This window comes from Idiotropiscis lumnitzeri, chromosome 5 (genome assembly GCF_059441095.1).
Source record: "Idiotropiscis lumnitzeri isolate Australia: NSW breed Sydney's pygmy pipehorse chromosome 5, RoL_Ilum_1.0, whole genome shotgun sequence".
NCBI classification, from domain to species: domain Eukaryota; kingdom Metazoa; phylum Chordata; class Actinopteri; order Syngnathiformes; family Syngnathidae; genus Idiotropiscis; species Idiotropiscis lumnitzeri.
Window position 1 is genome coordinate 6,578,603 of NC_142395.1, and position 14,374 is coordinate 6,592,976.

The window sequence follows — 14,374 nt, forward strand, 5'->3', positions numbered from 1 at the left end:
ATGGATGGAGGGAGGGACCTTGGGGTATCCATCACAATTGATGCATAACAATACATCAGCTATCTTAAAAGGTAAGTGTTACTGCCTTGAGAGTATTACACATAAGACGGACGAAATGAACAAGAGGTACCGCATGGAAATCCCCAGCGTACTCCATCGAAACTTGTACCTGAATGTTTCCTTACACCGCTGACATGTGTATGAGCTTGTCCTTACGAATGTGTTTGTGTCTGCAGGTTGCAACTGATTCCTCTCCTCTGTGTGCCACCCCCATCTCCCCCCAAACTCACTCAAGAAATCTCTCCCCCACTGAAATGTATCACTCTGTGCTGATCTTCCTTTTTGCTTCACGAATGCCTGCCTTTTTCACTTACCGACTTCATTCACTTCTGATGTTGAACTTTTTCGCTTATGTTCTCTGGTATTTACAAAAATATCTGACATTTCTGTGATAACATTTGCTAGGATGACAATAATGAGAATATTTCTGCTTTGTGCGACAATTGACTTGTTTGTTTGTTGTGCTTGTTCCTCACTTAGACTACATGAAGAGCTCCATGTCCAGCACCTGCTCCCTGAACAGCGAAAACCCGTACGCCACCATCAACGACCCACCTGGTTTGGCGTGTAAACACTCGGAGAGCAGCTATGTGGAGATGAAATCACCAGCTCACCACCAACATGTGGCACACTGTTGTGCGGCGACAATCATCACCACTTCGAGCACCAACGTGCCTGCCAAAAATGTCTACAACATGGGTATGTTTGACTTCAATTTGTACTCTCTAATGCTCTAAACATTTTAAAAGTAAACCAAATTGGGTGACCTTGCTAGCACAATGTCCAAAAGCCAATGCTGCGTTACTTTAGACCCAGGGAGCAGGATGTTGGGTTGAAGATTTGTGCCAACATGTTGGGTCAATATTTTGATCCAACAAGGGGAAATATTACCCAGACCAATGAGTTAAAGATACCAATAATTGAGTTACAAGGTTATTGTCTTATCGCTGTGGTGAAAAGAAATACAATTTTTATTACTGATATTTTCTAAGAAGAAGCAACATTTACTGATCAGAGGTTTGGCACAGTTGTTCCCGCCCTTCCTGATGCAACACGTTTTTATCTAGTTTTGAATCGGCATATGGCATAAACAAAGGGTCTTTGCCTTGAGACCCAACCGGATGTCACGGCCTAATCCCGTACAAAAGAATACACAGCCTCCCTTAGCTTAATGCTAACATACGATCTGAAACATCAAAGGCGCACAGGCTAACAATTAGCATAAATGTGGCGGCGGTGTTGCCCTTTAAAGCAGGGGTGGGCAAACTTTTTGATTGGCGGGCCACAATGGGTTCTAAAATTTGACAGAGGGGCCGGACCAGGAGCAGATGGATGGAGTGTTTTGGTAACCTCACCTCATCGGAGAAAAAAATGTCACATTTTCATTTTACATTTAATTTTAAATGAAAGTGAAGCAAAGCATTACAACAACATATATGTCTTTGAAAACCACATTATTTAGAAAATAAAACATTAACAAAGTTTATTCATTTAGTTTGCCCACGCCTGCTTTAAAGTATATGTCCGGCGGCCCATTTTGAGGTATAGATAGCGAAGGAACGAAATATTATAATTTCATTGAGTGCTATTTTTCTCTATCATTTGTTGTTTTTTGGAAGGTTGGAACAGTTTAATAAAATTGTCCTTCCATTTCTATTGGGGAAAGATGATTTCAGATAGGGTACTGTAAGGAATTACTACACAAGACCACCAGGGTGCTGCAGGGAAACGTATCCACAGTGGAATTGCTCCACGCCTTTTCTTGTAATGTTTACAGGTGAAATTGTGTCCAAATGAATTCTCATTCGTTAAATTTGTCTTTGAGTATTTAATATAATAGGCAGAGCTGGGCACTTGACCCTTTTTTCCTAGTCAGTCCCACACCCTTCAGTCGCAAACTCTGTACCGTTCCGGCCTCGACCCTTTGGTCTTATTCATAAAAATAGTTGGACCCCAACCCTGTTACGTAAAAAGTTTAGTTTTAGAAATCCATGCCTCAGGCATCTTGAGGGTGGGCACGACCCCCTATGGCCCGTTCTTGGTGACGGTTGTGGATCACAGTCTCAGTCCAGTCCACTGTGTGCGCTACCCCTCACCCTAAATCAGCTCCAGAGTTCCCTGTGACCCTGAACAGGAAACAGTATAGAAAAACAAGCATTGTTTTTCAAGGGAGTACATAAATGACTACTTTGGCCTTTTTGTATCTCCCAGAGCCCACCATCAGCATCATCCCAGGAATCGGAGGCGTGGTGGTGCCCAGTTGCCCGCAGAACCCTTACGACCTTCCCAGGAACAGCCACATCCCCAGCCACTATGACCTCTTGCCTATGCGGCCCAGCCCCTCTCACAGCCACATGGCCCCTATGCCCGGCAGCCCCACTGGCTCGCTGCTCTAGAACGACACACACTCACATTCACATGCACTGGAAACCCACTGTGAACTGGATGGAAACCAGTGTGACCTACTTGGAAACTGTGAAGAGGCCATTTTGTTTTTGTAGTGGCAGAGGAAATGTGAAGGACAACAAATGTGCGGTGCAGTTTGTACTACATTGCATTGCACTACTATTTGATATTTTGTCATTGTAAATTATTATAATCTTCACTTTTAGGTGTTTTGTGCCATGAAATATTTGTTTTCATTGACGCCACCTGTAAAAAAAAAAAAAAAAAAACAGTAGAGGAAATCTAGGCATAGGTATACATACATACACATGAGTGTACATTTTTGTGGTATGCAGATATTTTTCATACATTCACACATTAAATTGATCTACTGGACCCATTTGAAAACATGCACACGCACACACAATACATTTGTGTGCGTCAGCAAGTCTGGCTGGTTCCAGTACTCTCTTCTAAGTGGACACTGGAATGGACGAACAGCCGCAAGCAAGCAAGACAGATCAACAACGCATCAATACGCTATTTTTTTACAATGTTTTCTTCTTCTGTTTGTGTGTACTGTAGAAAAGGTGTTGTATTGGCTGTCAACTTTGTTTGTAGTTTATTTTGTTGTTGCATCAGGGTGAATACACATGCATGCCAAAGATTATTATAATAGTTAGCCAGCAATATTCTTAATTACAGTAGCTGGAGCAAATTTAGTGACGTGTCAGGCTCCACATACTGACTTTGCAATTTTGAATGAGAGGATTTTATAAAACCCAGGATTGGTTGAGACTCATTTACTCAAGCGACTTCTATTTGTCAATCTTCTGGTCCAACAGATAGATGGTATTCTTCCATTTTGTGATAATGTTAACTTTTATCATTATTATTACGGCTCAAGTAGCACTAAAGCATAAATATATGGAGGAGGCCCCCCTCACACAGTACTGTGAAATCAGCAAGTACATTCAACTTCTCACAGCAATAAGATAACATTTTGTAAATCCAATTTTGTTTCCCACTTGATACTTTTGCAAATGGATCCGGTTAGCATACTTTTTTTTTTCTAATTCATATTGGATTATTCTTTCCTGGTCAAGTTTCCAACCAATAAAACAGTTATAGCTTCAGGGAGAGGAGTCATAGTAAATATTAAGTAAGTGAACTTCCAAGTGAAAAGACAAAACATCTAAAAGGTTTATGACTGGTGCGCTTTATTTAGATGAGCTGATAACTTAAGATATAGACACAATTGTACAATTTTATCAATCTGTACAAAACAAAACCATTCATCATGAGCCCCCTCTCACATTTAACCCTTCATAATAATTGAAATGACATCATTTCACGCTTTCACTGGAATTACAGTCAGTTTATGAATTTCAAAACATATAAAAATGACAAATAAAAAAGATTCAATGAGAAGAAAAACAATGGATTATGATCTGGAATTTTTTGTTTTCTTTTTTATGAAAGGGATCACCTCGGCTCATCATCAAACTGCGAGTATGTAGAAGCTTGGTTGGCGGCACCGTCTGTTCGAGGAAACGCCATTGGTACTGCCAGCCCGGCTCACATACTCCGGATCTACCAAACCATCCATCCCCTGCCTGCACACACACACGCGCGCGCGCGCACCCCCCCCACACACACACACACACACCCCCACACACACACCCCCACCTACCTACACACACACACCCACCCCTACCTACACTTACGCACACGCACACAAACACACTCACTAAGTGCAGGTAGTGCATATGCCTGCCGAACCTATCACAACACTGGATACAACTAGAAGCTGAAGGAACACTCTGGAGTATTGGACTGACAATTCTTAGCTTGTTGTCCTAATAAGCCAAGCTGATTAGATGGACATTGATGTTAGCAACGGAAGGCGGTAACGTGGAGTCCCACCAAAAGCCATGCATTGTGTTCAAGTCAGAGGCAGCTTGGTGTAAAGTAGGCTCTATGTGACAAGGAAAATACGTGGCGGGGACGGACCATCTGTGTGTGTTGAAGGAGGGGGAGGCAAAGATGAATGGTGAAGGAGGCACTGTGACCAGAAAAGAACAGCTGATAACGTGGATGAATCTTTTCCTCTAAACATTATCAGCTAAATGTAGCTCAAACTCTTTTCACTGAGACAATTTCCGACCTTGTGATTAAGGATTATGTTTTTTGAGAATAAGATGTGGTGTCACCCAAAAAACAAAATAAAAAAAAATGAAAACGAGACTAGACTTGTTTACTAAAGCTCATAAAGTTCAGTGCAGAAAAAAAAGAAAACAATTGTATGGTAACCAAGCAAGTCAGTGTTGGCGTAGCTTTGTGGTCACATACAAGCAGAAATGCTGCAAGCGTACATCAGAGTGATTTGAATGCTTTCACCTTGTGTACCAAGAAAAACATCTGAACAGCCGCATGCTCGTTCCTGCATAGTTGTCAATTGTGAGACAGATGTAAGCCCTCTTCCTCAATTCAAAGCAGAAATTCCCAACCTCACAAGCACGTGTGCCGAAGGACAACAAAATGAAAACGTTGTACTTTCAAGGTGGCGCACTTTCAAGGCGACAGCCGCGTTCCACAGCAAAGCCCAGAGAGTCTCTTGTCGAATAAAACATGCAGCACAGCATATGGCCATCTTTTCAAAGACATGCAAAGCTGCCCACAACCTGCTTTCTTTTGTAAACAAGATGGTAACGGCGCGCGAGGTGGCCCGCACACATGAGGCGAGCTCATCCTCTCGACAGCATAATCAGGACTGACGGCTCTACATTTCACTAGCGTCATGTTCACAGCAATGGGATCAAAGGTTGTGACACTCTTGCAATGTGGTTTCCTACACAGTACATTGCACTAAGTGGCAAAGAGGGGAGTCGACAATGACAGGCGCTCATTTCGAGGACTAAACTTCAGAGCAACTTCCATGTGCTTCATATTCATATATATACTAGGAGTTGAGATTTGATACAAGAGAGAAAGATCAGAAAAATGTGAAAGAATCAATAGGGGAACAAAATATAAAGACATAAGAAGAGGGGAAACAAATCACATTCATATATTAAGACATTTTTGTGACATGTCAGCGCAACGACTGGAATGAAATCTAAAGTGATATGAAATGCCTGCTGCCTTCTGTCCTTTACGAGCCTAAAGACAGAGCGGCTCAGCTTGGGGGGAGGAAGGAGCCCCAGGCTGCAACTTTCTATACTGAGACATTAACTCTGGGTTCGGGGGAAGAGGGCAGCGGGGATGGGGAAGGGGGAAAGAGACTGGTTAAAAGTAGTGGCGAGTTCAGGTCACAGCCCTGGAGCCCTGAAGGGACTATGGTGAATGGAAGAAGGGGGACAGGATTGGGGTTCGAGAGGCAAGGGTGAGAAGAGCCTGGGCCAAGCTAGATGTTCTGGCAGCACTGCATCTTTGGTTTGTTCTCAGTAGGCTGCACTTGGATGTTGACCACGTTGTTGCTGGGAGACATGTCGCTCTCCTGGCGCTCCGACATCTGCTTTTGGGACACGATGCGGTAGATCTCTGGAGAGATACAAAAGCGTTAATGTTGAATTCTGTCACATCACGCTCACCTGAGATCACAATTTATTACAACAGCACATTGCCCATAAAGGCCATTGTTTTTTGTTTTTTTATGAGAACAGTACCAATACAGGAATCTGCAATGCAATCTGAAGTCCGCTTTGTTGTGCACCGCTTGGCTGCTTGAGACAAATTCAAGTTAAACTGGGCCAAGATTTGCCACACTGATTTGATCATTTCCTTCTCTTCCCCAGTTACAGAAAATGACGGTCCAATTCTAAATACTGTTCCACTTTCGGTGTCATTTGGTAGAATGGCCGTGTGTTCTAATATTTTTTTCCATATACTGTTCATGTCCAGTGTCCAATTCTGAAATGCTGGTTATGCACATGCACCTCACACATTAATTCCCGCGTCTTAAAAAAAACACATTAATAAAAGAAAAAAGTTATAAAGAAAAAAAAACGGGTTCATTTATTTATCTTAACTGTACATACCTTGGTCAGAATTCCTTTTTTAATGCCCTAAGGTGACAACTCCAGAGGTAGTAGTAATAACAACATCAACAACTGGTTAATAGCAAATTTGAGACCATAACTTAACTTATATATTTTGGTACTGAATTAAAAAAAAGTTTCTTCTTTTCTCTAGCGCATAAGGTTTTTGAGATAGTTTTTGTTTTTAATTAATTAAGGGCGGCAGAGTGGGCGACAGGTTAGCACGTCTGCCACACAATTTAGAGGTGAAGGGTTTGAGTCCGGCTTCTGTGTAGAGTTCGCATGTTCTTGCTGTGCCTTCGTGGGTTTTCTCTCGGTACTCCGGTTTCCTCCCACATTCCAAAAATATGCACGGTAGGTTGATTGAACACTCCAAATTGTGCCTAGGTGTCATTGTGAGCGCGGATGGTCTTTGTGTGCCCTACGATTGGCTGGCAACCAGTCCAGGGTGTATCCCGCCTGCTGCCTGAAGATAGCTGGGGTAGGCCCCAGCACCCCCGCGACCCTCGTGAGGAAAAGCGCAGCAGATAATGGATGGTATTTTAAAAACTTGTACAATACCGACTTTACCATGCATTGTAATTCATAAGCCGCTTCAGAAAAAAAAGTTACAAGTTGATAGGGCTGCACGATAAATCGAAATCTAATCGACATCGAGGTTTGACGTAGTGCGATTATGTAATCGCAAGTCGATGAAGTTTTGTATTTTTCCCCTCTCCCCCAACTTTTGGCGGTTGAGCGACAGATGAATTAGCCAACGAGAATTGTCGATGCTCGGGTCTAAATGGCGCTGGCCAATCAGTCTTGTTGGCTAACACGCGTTAGTCTGCGCTCCGGTGCCTACAGTCAGCGCAGTCCAACAATAACACACTACGCGTGCACCTCTTGTTTTTTCTGTGATTGCTATGTACCGAAGTGGATGTAATGGAAGTAACTTCTGCCGCCGCAGATGAGGCAAGGGAGATGCTCGTGCTATAGACGGGCGGTACGTCTATTATTTGGATGTACGGCAGATTCAACAAAAATGAACAGCATCCAAAAAAAAAAAAAAGCATCAGATCCAGAGATTTGAGTATGAAGCCTGTCACACAGATTTGAAATAAACAGATGAAGGGGAGGCAACAACTATCTGTCGTTCACGTGCTAAACTAAGATCACTAACAGTAGCATTCACGTTATGAAAAAAAAATGGCATCGGAAAACTATCGCGTAAGTATTTGTGCATACCAGTGACAAGCTCCCTCTCAGAGCATCTTTTCAGCACAAATGATAACATTGTAACTTGTGATCGTGCATGTCTGATACAAGCAGTGGTGAATATGCTGCTTTTTCTAGCCCCCCAAAAACTAATACAATACAATATAATCGCCAGAGGAGAGCGCCTTGTACTTTTAATCCAATGGCAACATTAGTGATTTGTATTATAATATTGATCAAATTCTGTGTCTGAAACTACGGACTCTTGATCGTATTTTTGCGAGCATTGTGATAAGCTTGTGTGTGACGTGTGGTTGTGCAGTGGAGGAGATGAGCGGATATGCTGCAGTGGCGTGCGAGGAAATGAGAGACAAGTGTGAAGGAAAAGGTGAAGAGTGTATAAAATAAAGCAAGTCGACACAGAAACGGATAACAGTGTAATGTATTGTGAGATATGTTCACTGTCCGCAATTGTTTTTGTCCGTTTCGCTTGCCGTACTGAGCTGCAGCGAGTCACGGAAATGCACAATAAAGACAGACAGCGCTACAGCCTTGACTGACATACTGCTTGGCTCTTGTCATTAATGCTCCTGAATACGTATTTTACAAACAGTAGCATTTTAATGCATTTTAACGTGTGAAAGAGAAAAAACGCAAATCGAATCGTAATAGCAATATTGGTCTGAATAATCGCGATTAGTTTTTTTTTTTTCAAAATCGTGCAGCCCTACATGTTGCTGATCCTCTTATTTCATAAATATGAATTTATATTAATCCATAAATATATTACGCATATTATGGTTATTAGAAATCTTGATCTTTCATTTGCAAGCAACAGTTTACCTGAAATCTCACTAATTGTGCAAAATCATCATTCCATCTGTGAAAAATGTTTTTCTTGGGGGTTGTTCTCAAGGGTTTAAATTCAAACAAGTAACACATTAACATCATAATACTTGAGCATGCACACACCTGTGAGAATGGTCTGGAAGGCAGTCTCAACATTAGTGGAATCCAGAGCCGATGTCTCCAGAAAAGATAAACCATTTTTCTCTGCAGGTCAAAATCAAACACCATTACTAAACACTGAAATGCGTTCCAATCCAAAGCAAGAATCTTAACGTTGTCAAACAAGTGTAATGATCGCACAAAAAACACAAATCGTGAATTAGGTGCTTTTTGAAAACGGAACTTCTCATTTGAAAAATAAGCAAGAATAAAAATTAAAAAAAAGGTTTTGATAGTTGGAATAAATTAGGGTAAAAGATCTTCATAGAAAGGCAGCACAATATATGGAAAAATAATATTGATATGGCGATATTGGCCATGCAAAATGCATATTGCAAAGACATGCAAGAATTTTTCTTTCGGAAGTGTATGCTTTTACCTGAATTTGACCATTCCGGCGCAAACTTAAATGTGCATTGCCATCCAATAGTTAAATATAGTCTGGGGACATTACAATTAATTAGCTAAGAATAGACTCAACTTTCTTATTTTGTGGAATGAAAACAGATGCACTTATTTTATTCAATGATACAAATGTAATTTCTTTAGGCACATGTTAAATATCGCAATAAGATTTTTATCGCTATAATCAACAACCATATTGTCATATTGCAGGTTTTTCCAAACTCTTGCAGCCCTACCTCATACATGTTCACATACAATGCATACAAATAGCTATACAGTGGACGTGGGGGATAGGGAGGGGACGAAAACACATCAGAACCCCACCCAATCCCCCCCCCCCGAGTTCTTTCTAATATTTTCAAACTATGATTAGGATATTCATATGGACATGGATTTTGGTGCCAAACACTATTTGTCCATTAAGTGACAATGTTTTATCTCGACAAGGCACAAAGGAGAGGCAGACGTTGGATGGATTACAAATGAATGCGGGTTTCGTGCTAACATTTTCAGACTACAATTAGCACATGCCCACACATGTGCAAATACATTTAGGTGCGGATCACCCAGTTTTTGCCACTCTAACGGAACACTTGCACACCATTGCGCAGGACATGGGTTGGCAGCGTTCGCCTGTCACTCCCACAATAAATGTCTGTTTTTTCTTTTATTACTTTCTTGAAGGAAGAATATGCATTTAAAGATGGTCAGGAGTGCCATTTAAATTATTGCAAAACTTGACAATGCCGTAAAGCATTTTCATCGACCAGGAAACAAGTCCAAAACGAACAGCGAAATGTATCAGTATGTGTGACGACCCAGCGATTGCGTGACCTCGTCCTAAATGGCAGCGTGCAAGGTATGTCATCATTTTGATACTTGATCAGTTTAACACTTTTTTTTTCCTTCGGGGAATCAGATGCCATTGATATTTGCAGTATTAATCTTCATACACACTGCCTAATAGAATGAAGAAAAATTTATTTTGAGCGACGTGTATATAACGTTTGACATCCACTAGTGATTTGATTACATATTCTAACATAAATGACCAGACAGACATAAAATGGGAAAGTGAATACACACCAATCATTCTTGATACCCGTCAGATTTTAGAGATTGATTCAAAAGCCACATTCTTTAGACATTTGTAGTTATTATAATTTATTGCAATAATTGAGAGAACCTCACATTTACATTTTGGATACACATCTATAATCAGAAATGTTTAGTTTTAGTCAGTTCGATAATGTTATCCTGTTTGGCCCATTTCCTAAAGCACAGGTGTCTAACTCAAGGCCCTGGGACCAGATTGACACATGATTGGCAAATTAAGCCTGTCAACGTCCATGCAAAAAATTTGTACCAAATTTTCAAATGGTCAATTTCTCATATCAAATAAATAATAATGTTGAGATAACATTTTCTTGTTACTACAGTAATGTAAACAATACTTGAACAAACCAATATTAATAATCAATAACTTCTGATTTCAAAACTTATTATCCATCAATTTGTTGTGTGATGCCCATGCAATAATGTCACATCTGTAAATATGATGAGGCTCGAGACGAAAATGAGTTTGACACCCTTGACCTGAAGTGTACTTTGAGATTTGGCCACATGTGCAATTGAGTCGGACACCCAGGCATTAGACTATGAGTCCATATCGACCTCAAGTATTGACGTGGATGAATTTGCTCTAATTACACAACTCATGTCCTTTAGAAATATATTCAGAACGTCTTCAATTGATCTGGTTAAGAAAGCAGTCCTGAGAGAGCGTAAAAGAGCAAGAAAAAGTGAGAGAGAAAGAGCCAAAACAATTGAGCTGGCCATACAACAGAAGTGCATGGCATATATGCACTCACATATGTTAGAGGTAGAACGTAAAAAAGCATGTACAAGGCAACTGCAAAGTTTTATGTTTGCTTGTATACTCAGACAAATCAAAGGGAGCTTTTCTATTTAATACAGTAAAAAGAGAACTTTGGTTTACCAGCAAAAGCCCGGGCCTCATCAGTTGGAACAGCTCGGAGGTGACGCAGGTCGCTCTTGTTGCCCACAAGCATGATAACAATGTTGCTGTCAGCATGATCTCTCAGTTCCTTCAGCCAGCGCTCCACATTCTCGTAAGTTAGATGCTTGGCAATGTCATAGACCAGGAGAGCGCCCACTGCACCGCGGTAGTACCTGCAGTTCCCATTTAGAAAGAACAACCTGCCATCAATTTTCATCAGAGTCAATTCATCCAAACAAAGCTGCTGATTTGGTAACCGGATTTCTGCAAGGTGGCTTTTGTCAGTGGGAATGCAGCTGATTGAAAATCATTGGTGAAACGTGAGTTATTGCCGAGGCTTGATGAGTTTGAGGATGGGACAAAAAGGAGGTAACGCATATCAAGACTCTCCACCTTGTAGTTACTATCGTTAATGTTTAGGAAATTGTTTCAGCCACACACTATGTAATGCACTCATCTCCAAAAAAGTGAATTAAATATTCAGGAGTACTCTCTTGCAAAAAGCCTGAGACCAATCGGCATCACCAAACGTGCATACGGTTGGAATGTTCTCTCCTCCCAAACATCCCCCTTTATTAGCAAGATAAAATACAAGCTCTCGAGACATTAGCAGCATACATGCTTGACGTTTATTGGGGTTGCAAGTCGGAATATTGGCTTAGGCAGCCTAAAACATCTAGTCTATCTTCTGATGGTAATTGTTTGTTGTTTTGGCAGTGGGTTCTGGGTAAATACATTGCTACAATGATGAAAGCTCTCCCAATCAATTTGGGCGCAGCTTGGAATTGGCAGCCATGTTTTTATAAACTTCGTAATGTTGATGACGCCATCGAGTTGTTCAAATAGTTTTTATATCAAAACTCAACACTAAAACTGAACATAGACATTCACTGATTGTTTGGGGTTTCAAACTAAGGGTGTTATGTCCTAAGGTGCACGTCCGTGTCAAGTAAGAGCAAATGAAGGCTGAAATCTTGGCCAGTCCAGGGTGTAGTCTACACCTAAAACAAAGGAATTTGCCTCAATTTTCAATCTTTGACAAGTGTAGGTTGCCATAGTTGGCTTTATAACATGATTTGCACAAAAGAAAGCATGAAAAAAAAACACTAAGGTCCCCAAATGCACACACGCGCACCCACACACTCACTTATTTATTCAAAAGACTAACTTAACTAACTGAACGAGAAAGTGTGAAAGCTAAGCCTGAACATGTTTCAGTTGAGTTGAAAGAGCCGTTTACAGTTCATAAAAAAATTCTAATATATATATATATATATATATATATATATATGTGTGTATAAAAAATTGGCTATGATTACACGTCTTGTTTAAATGCACCATTGTGTTTTAAATAAATAGGACAGAGTTTCCACAGCCAACTTGAATTTTGGACCCATACAAATTGGCTTTCCCAGTTGCTGAGGCTTCCTTTCGTGCATTTTCAACACTGAGAGTACTCACGCTGAAGTGATGGCGCGGTAGCGCTCCTGGCCAGCTGTGTCCCAGATCTGGGCCTTCACCGTTTTGCCATCCACCTGAATGCTGCGCGTGGCGAATTCGACTCCAATGGTGCTCTTACTTTCCAGGTTGAACTCATTCCGAGTGAAACGTGATAGTAGGTTACTCTTTCCCACACCCGAGTCACCAATAAGGACAACTGCAATTCAGAAAATATGGATTAATGCTCCACACATGAATCCATTGTAGAAATAAAAGCTGTGTATGTGCAGGTCAGGTACACCGGCATCTTAATGTTACCTTATTTAAAAGTCCTAAGTCTAAGATTCGGCCTTCATAAATATACGAAGGCTCAGTTTTGATTATCAGAAAAGTACATTCTGGTTGAAATATGCAGTGGATACGACTGCATCACCAGATCATATCAGGTATTTCTAAAATGCCCCTCTTGTATCTGAAGATTGCTAAAAATTGACAAATTATAATTTTAAATTATAGAAATAAAATGGTCAAATAATAGTTTCCCCATCAGGTTGAAGACAGTTCTTGAAATTTTATATCTGAATAAAAATAGACCTATCTTGCAACATATTAAAACTGTTAAAACTTTCCTTTCTTCAGAATTGGACTAAATTTTATTAGATTGTGCACGTGTCCCAATGTGGATTCAGAGAGTGTAGTTGTAATCAGAAACACAATGGACGAACTGGAATTGAAACACCACCCATCCGGGTCATGTCATATAAACAACATCGGATTTACATAGAACATTTGCAGAATATTGTTCAAGGGGGTTGATTAGGGTTTAAAGTTGTTTACGTGTAACGGATATAAAATTTTCCAAGAACGGCAGAGAACAAATGGAAAGCCGCAATATTTCCTTACCCAAAGCGTACACATAAAAACGAACCCCAAACCTGAATATACATTAATTGATGCTTTTTAATGTTTTTTTCTTATACATTGGGTTAATTCGCATGACGGCTAATTGCTCGAAAATGCGCATGGAAAATCCATCCCTTGATATTTTGATGACCTACTTGAAATCAAACTAAATGTTAGACCAAAACATTCCGTGTTTTAAGTATCAAAGGTCGGTACGTTACGTACGTGATGCGTTTAAGCAACAATTGACATCGTTTCCCTCGATAATATCGGTAGCAGGGAATAAACCGTGTGGACTTGCTACTACTGGCAATCCCATGAAGATAATGTGATAACGGTAAACGTTAGGCGTGTCCGCTAGTCCGCACCCAGCACTACCAAAAGGCCCGGCACTTCAAAATCACAAACGGAGTTTCAAACTTTTTACATTTCTTTTTGCGATACCTCTATGAAAGAGGCACGGCTTTTGTGTCGTGTGAATTAATTAAGATCGCTGACATTTTCTCGGAAGCTTGACGAAAAGCAATCAGAGCACAAAAGGTAGTGGCGGCTAAGTTTAGCCTGACAGCTAACAGATGGAAAGGGACAATCTAACGAAAAAAAAGTCATTTTACCTTTGAACAAATAATCATATTCGTCATCTCTGGTGCCCATTGTCTTAATGAGTAATAGTTAGTCCAAGAACGAGCTCGATTTAATAATAAGAAACGATCTTGTTTGTTGTACTCTGCCAAAAGGGAATCTATTTGGAAGCTGTACTTCCGTAAATTTCTTCTTCGTCTTTTGCTTGATTGTACGCCAAGAGCTCTCATACACCTAGCGGTCAAGAACTAAATGACAGTGACATTGCCGTGTTCAGTACTTCATATTCGGATTCGTGAGGCAGACATGGTTTGAGATACAATACTAGAACGGA

The 14,374-nt window shown here is 40.6% G+C and overlaps 2 protein-coding genes across 5 annotated transcripts in view; one reads left to right on the forward strand and one right to left on the reverse strand.

Moving 5' to 3' along the window:
- LOC148336725 (multiple epidermal growth factor-like domains protein 11) overlaps window positions 1-3,247 on the forward strand; it is a 115,029-nt gene extending 111,782 nt beyond the window's left edge. For all 4 annotated transcript variants that reach the window (XM_088295643.1, XM_088295642.1, XM_088295641.1 and 1 more), the window contains 2 exons: window positions 541-759; window positions 2,272-3,247. In XM_088295643.1, the coding sequence (XP_088151769.1) occupies window positions 541-759; window positions 2,272-2,456 (404 nt within the window). In that variant the 3' untranslated portion in view covers window positions 2,457-3,247. The remainder of the gene's footprint in view (window positions 1-540; window positions 760-2,271) is intronic.
- An 884-nt stretch (window positions 3,248-4,131) lies between these two features.
- On the reverse strand, window positions 4,132-14,273 carry rab11a (RAB11a, member RAS oncogene family). The gene is made up of 5 exons (XM_088295657.1): window positions 14,073-14,273; window positions 12,577-12,772; window positions 11,095-11,288; window positions 8,655-8,735; window positions 4,132-5,988 (listed from the first exon to the last, which is right to left on the reverse strand). Exons 1-5 carry the CDS (start codon window positions 14,110-14,112, stop codon window positions 5,852-5,854), a joined length of 648 nt encoding a protein of 215 aa, XP_088151783.1. The 5' UTR covers window positions 14,113-14,273; the 3' UTR covers window positions 4,132-5,851.
- Window positions 14,274-14,374: the final 101 nt, after the last annotated feature.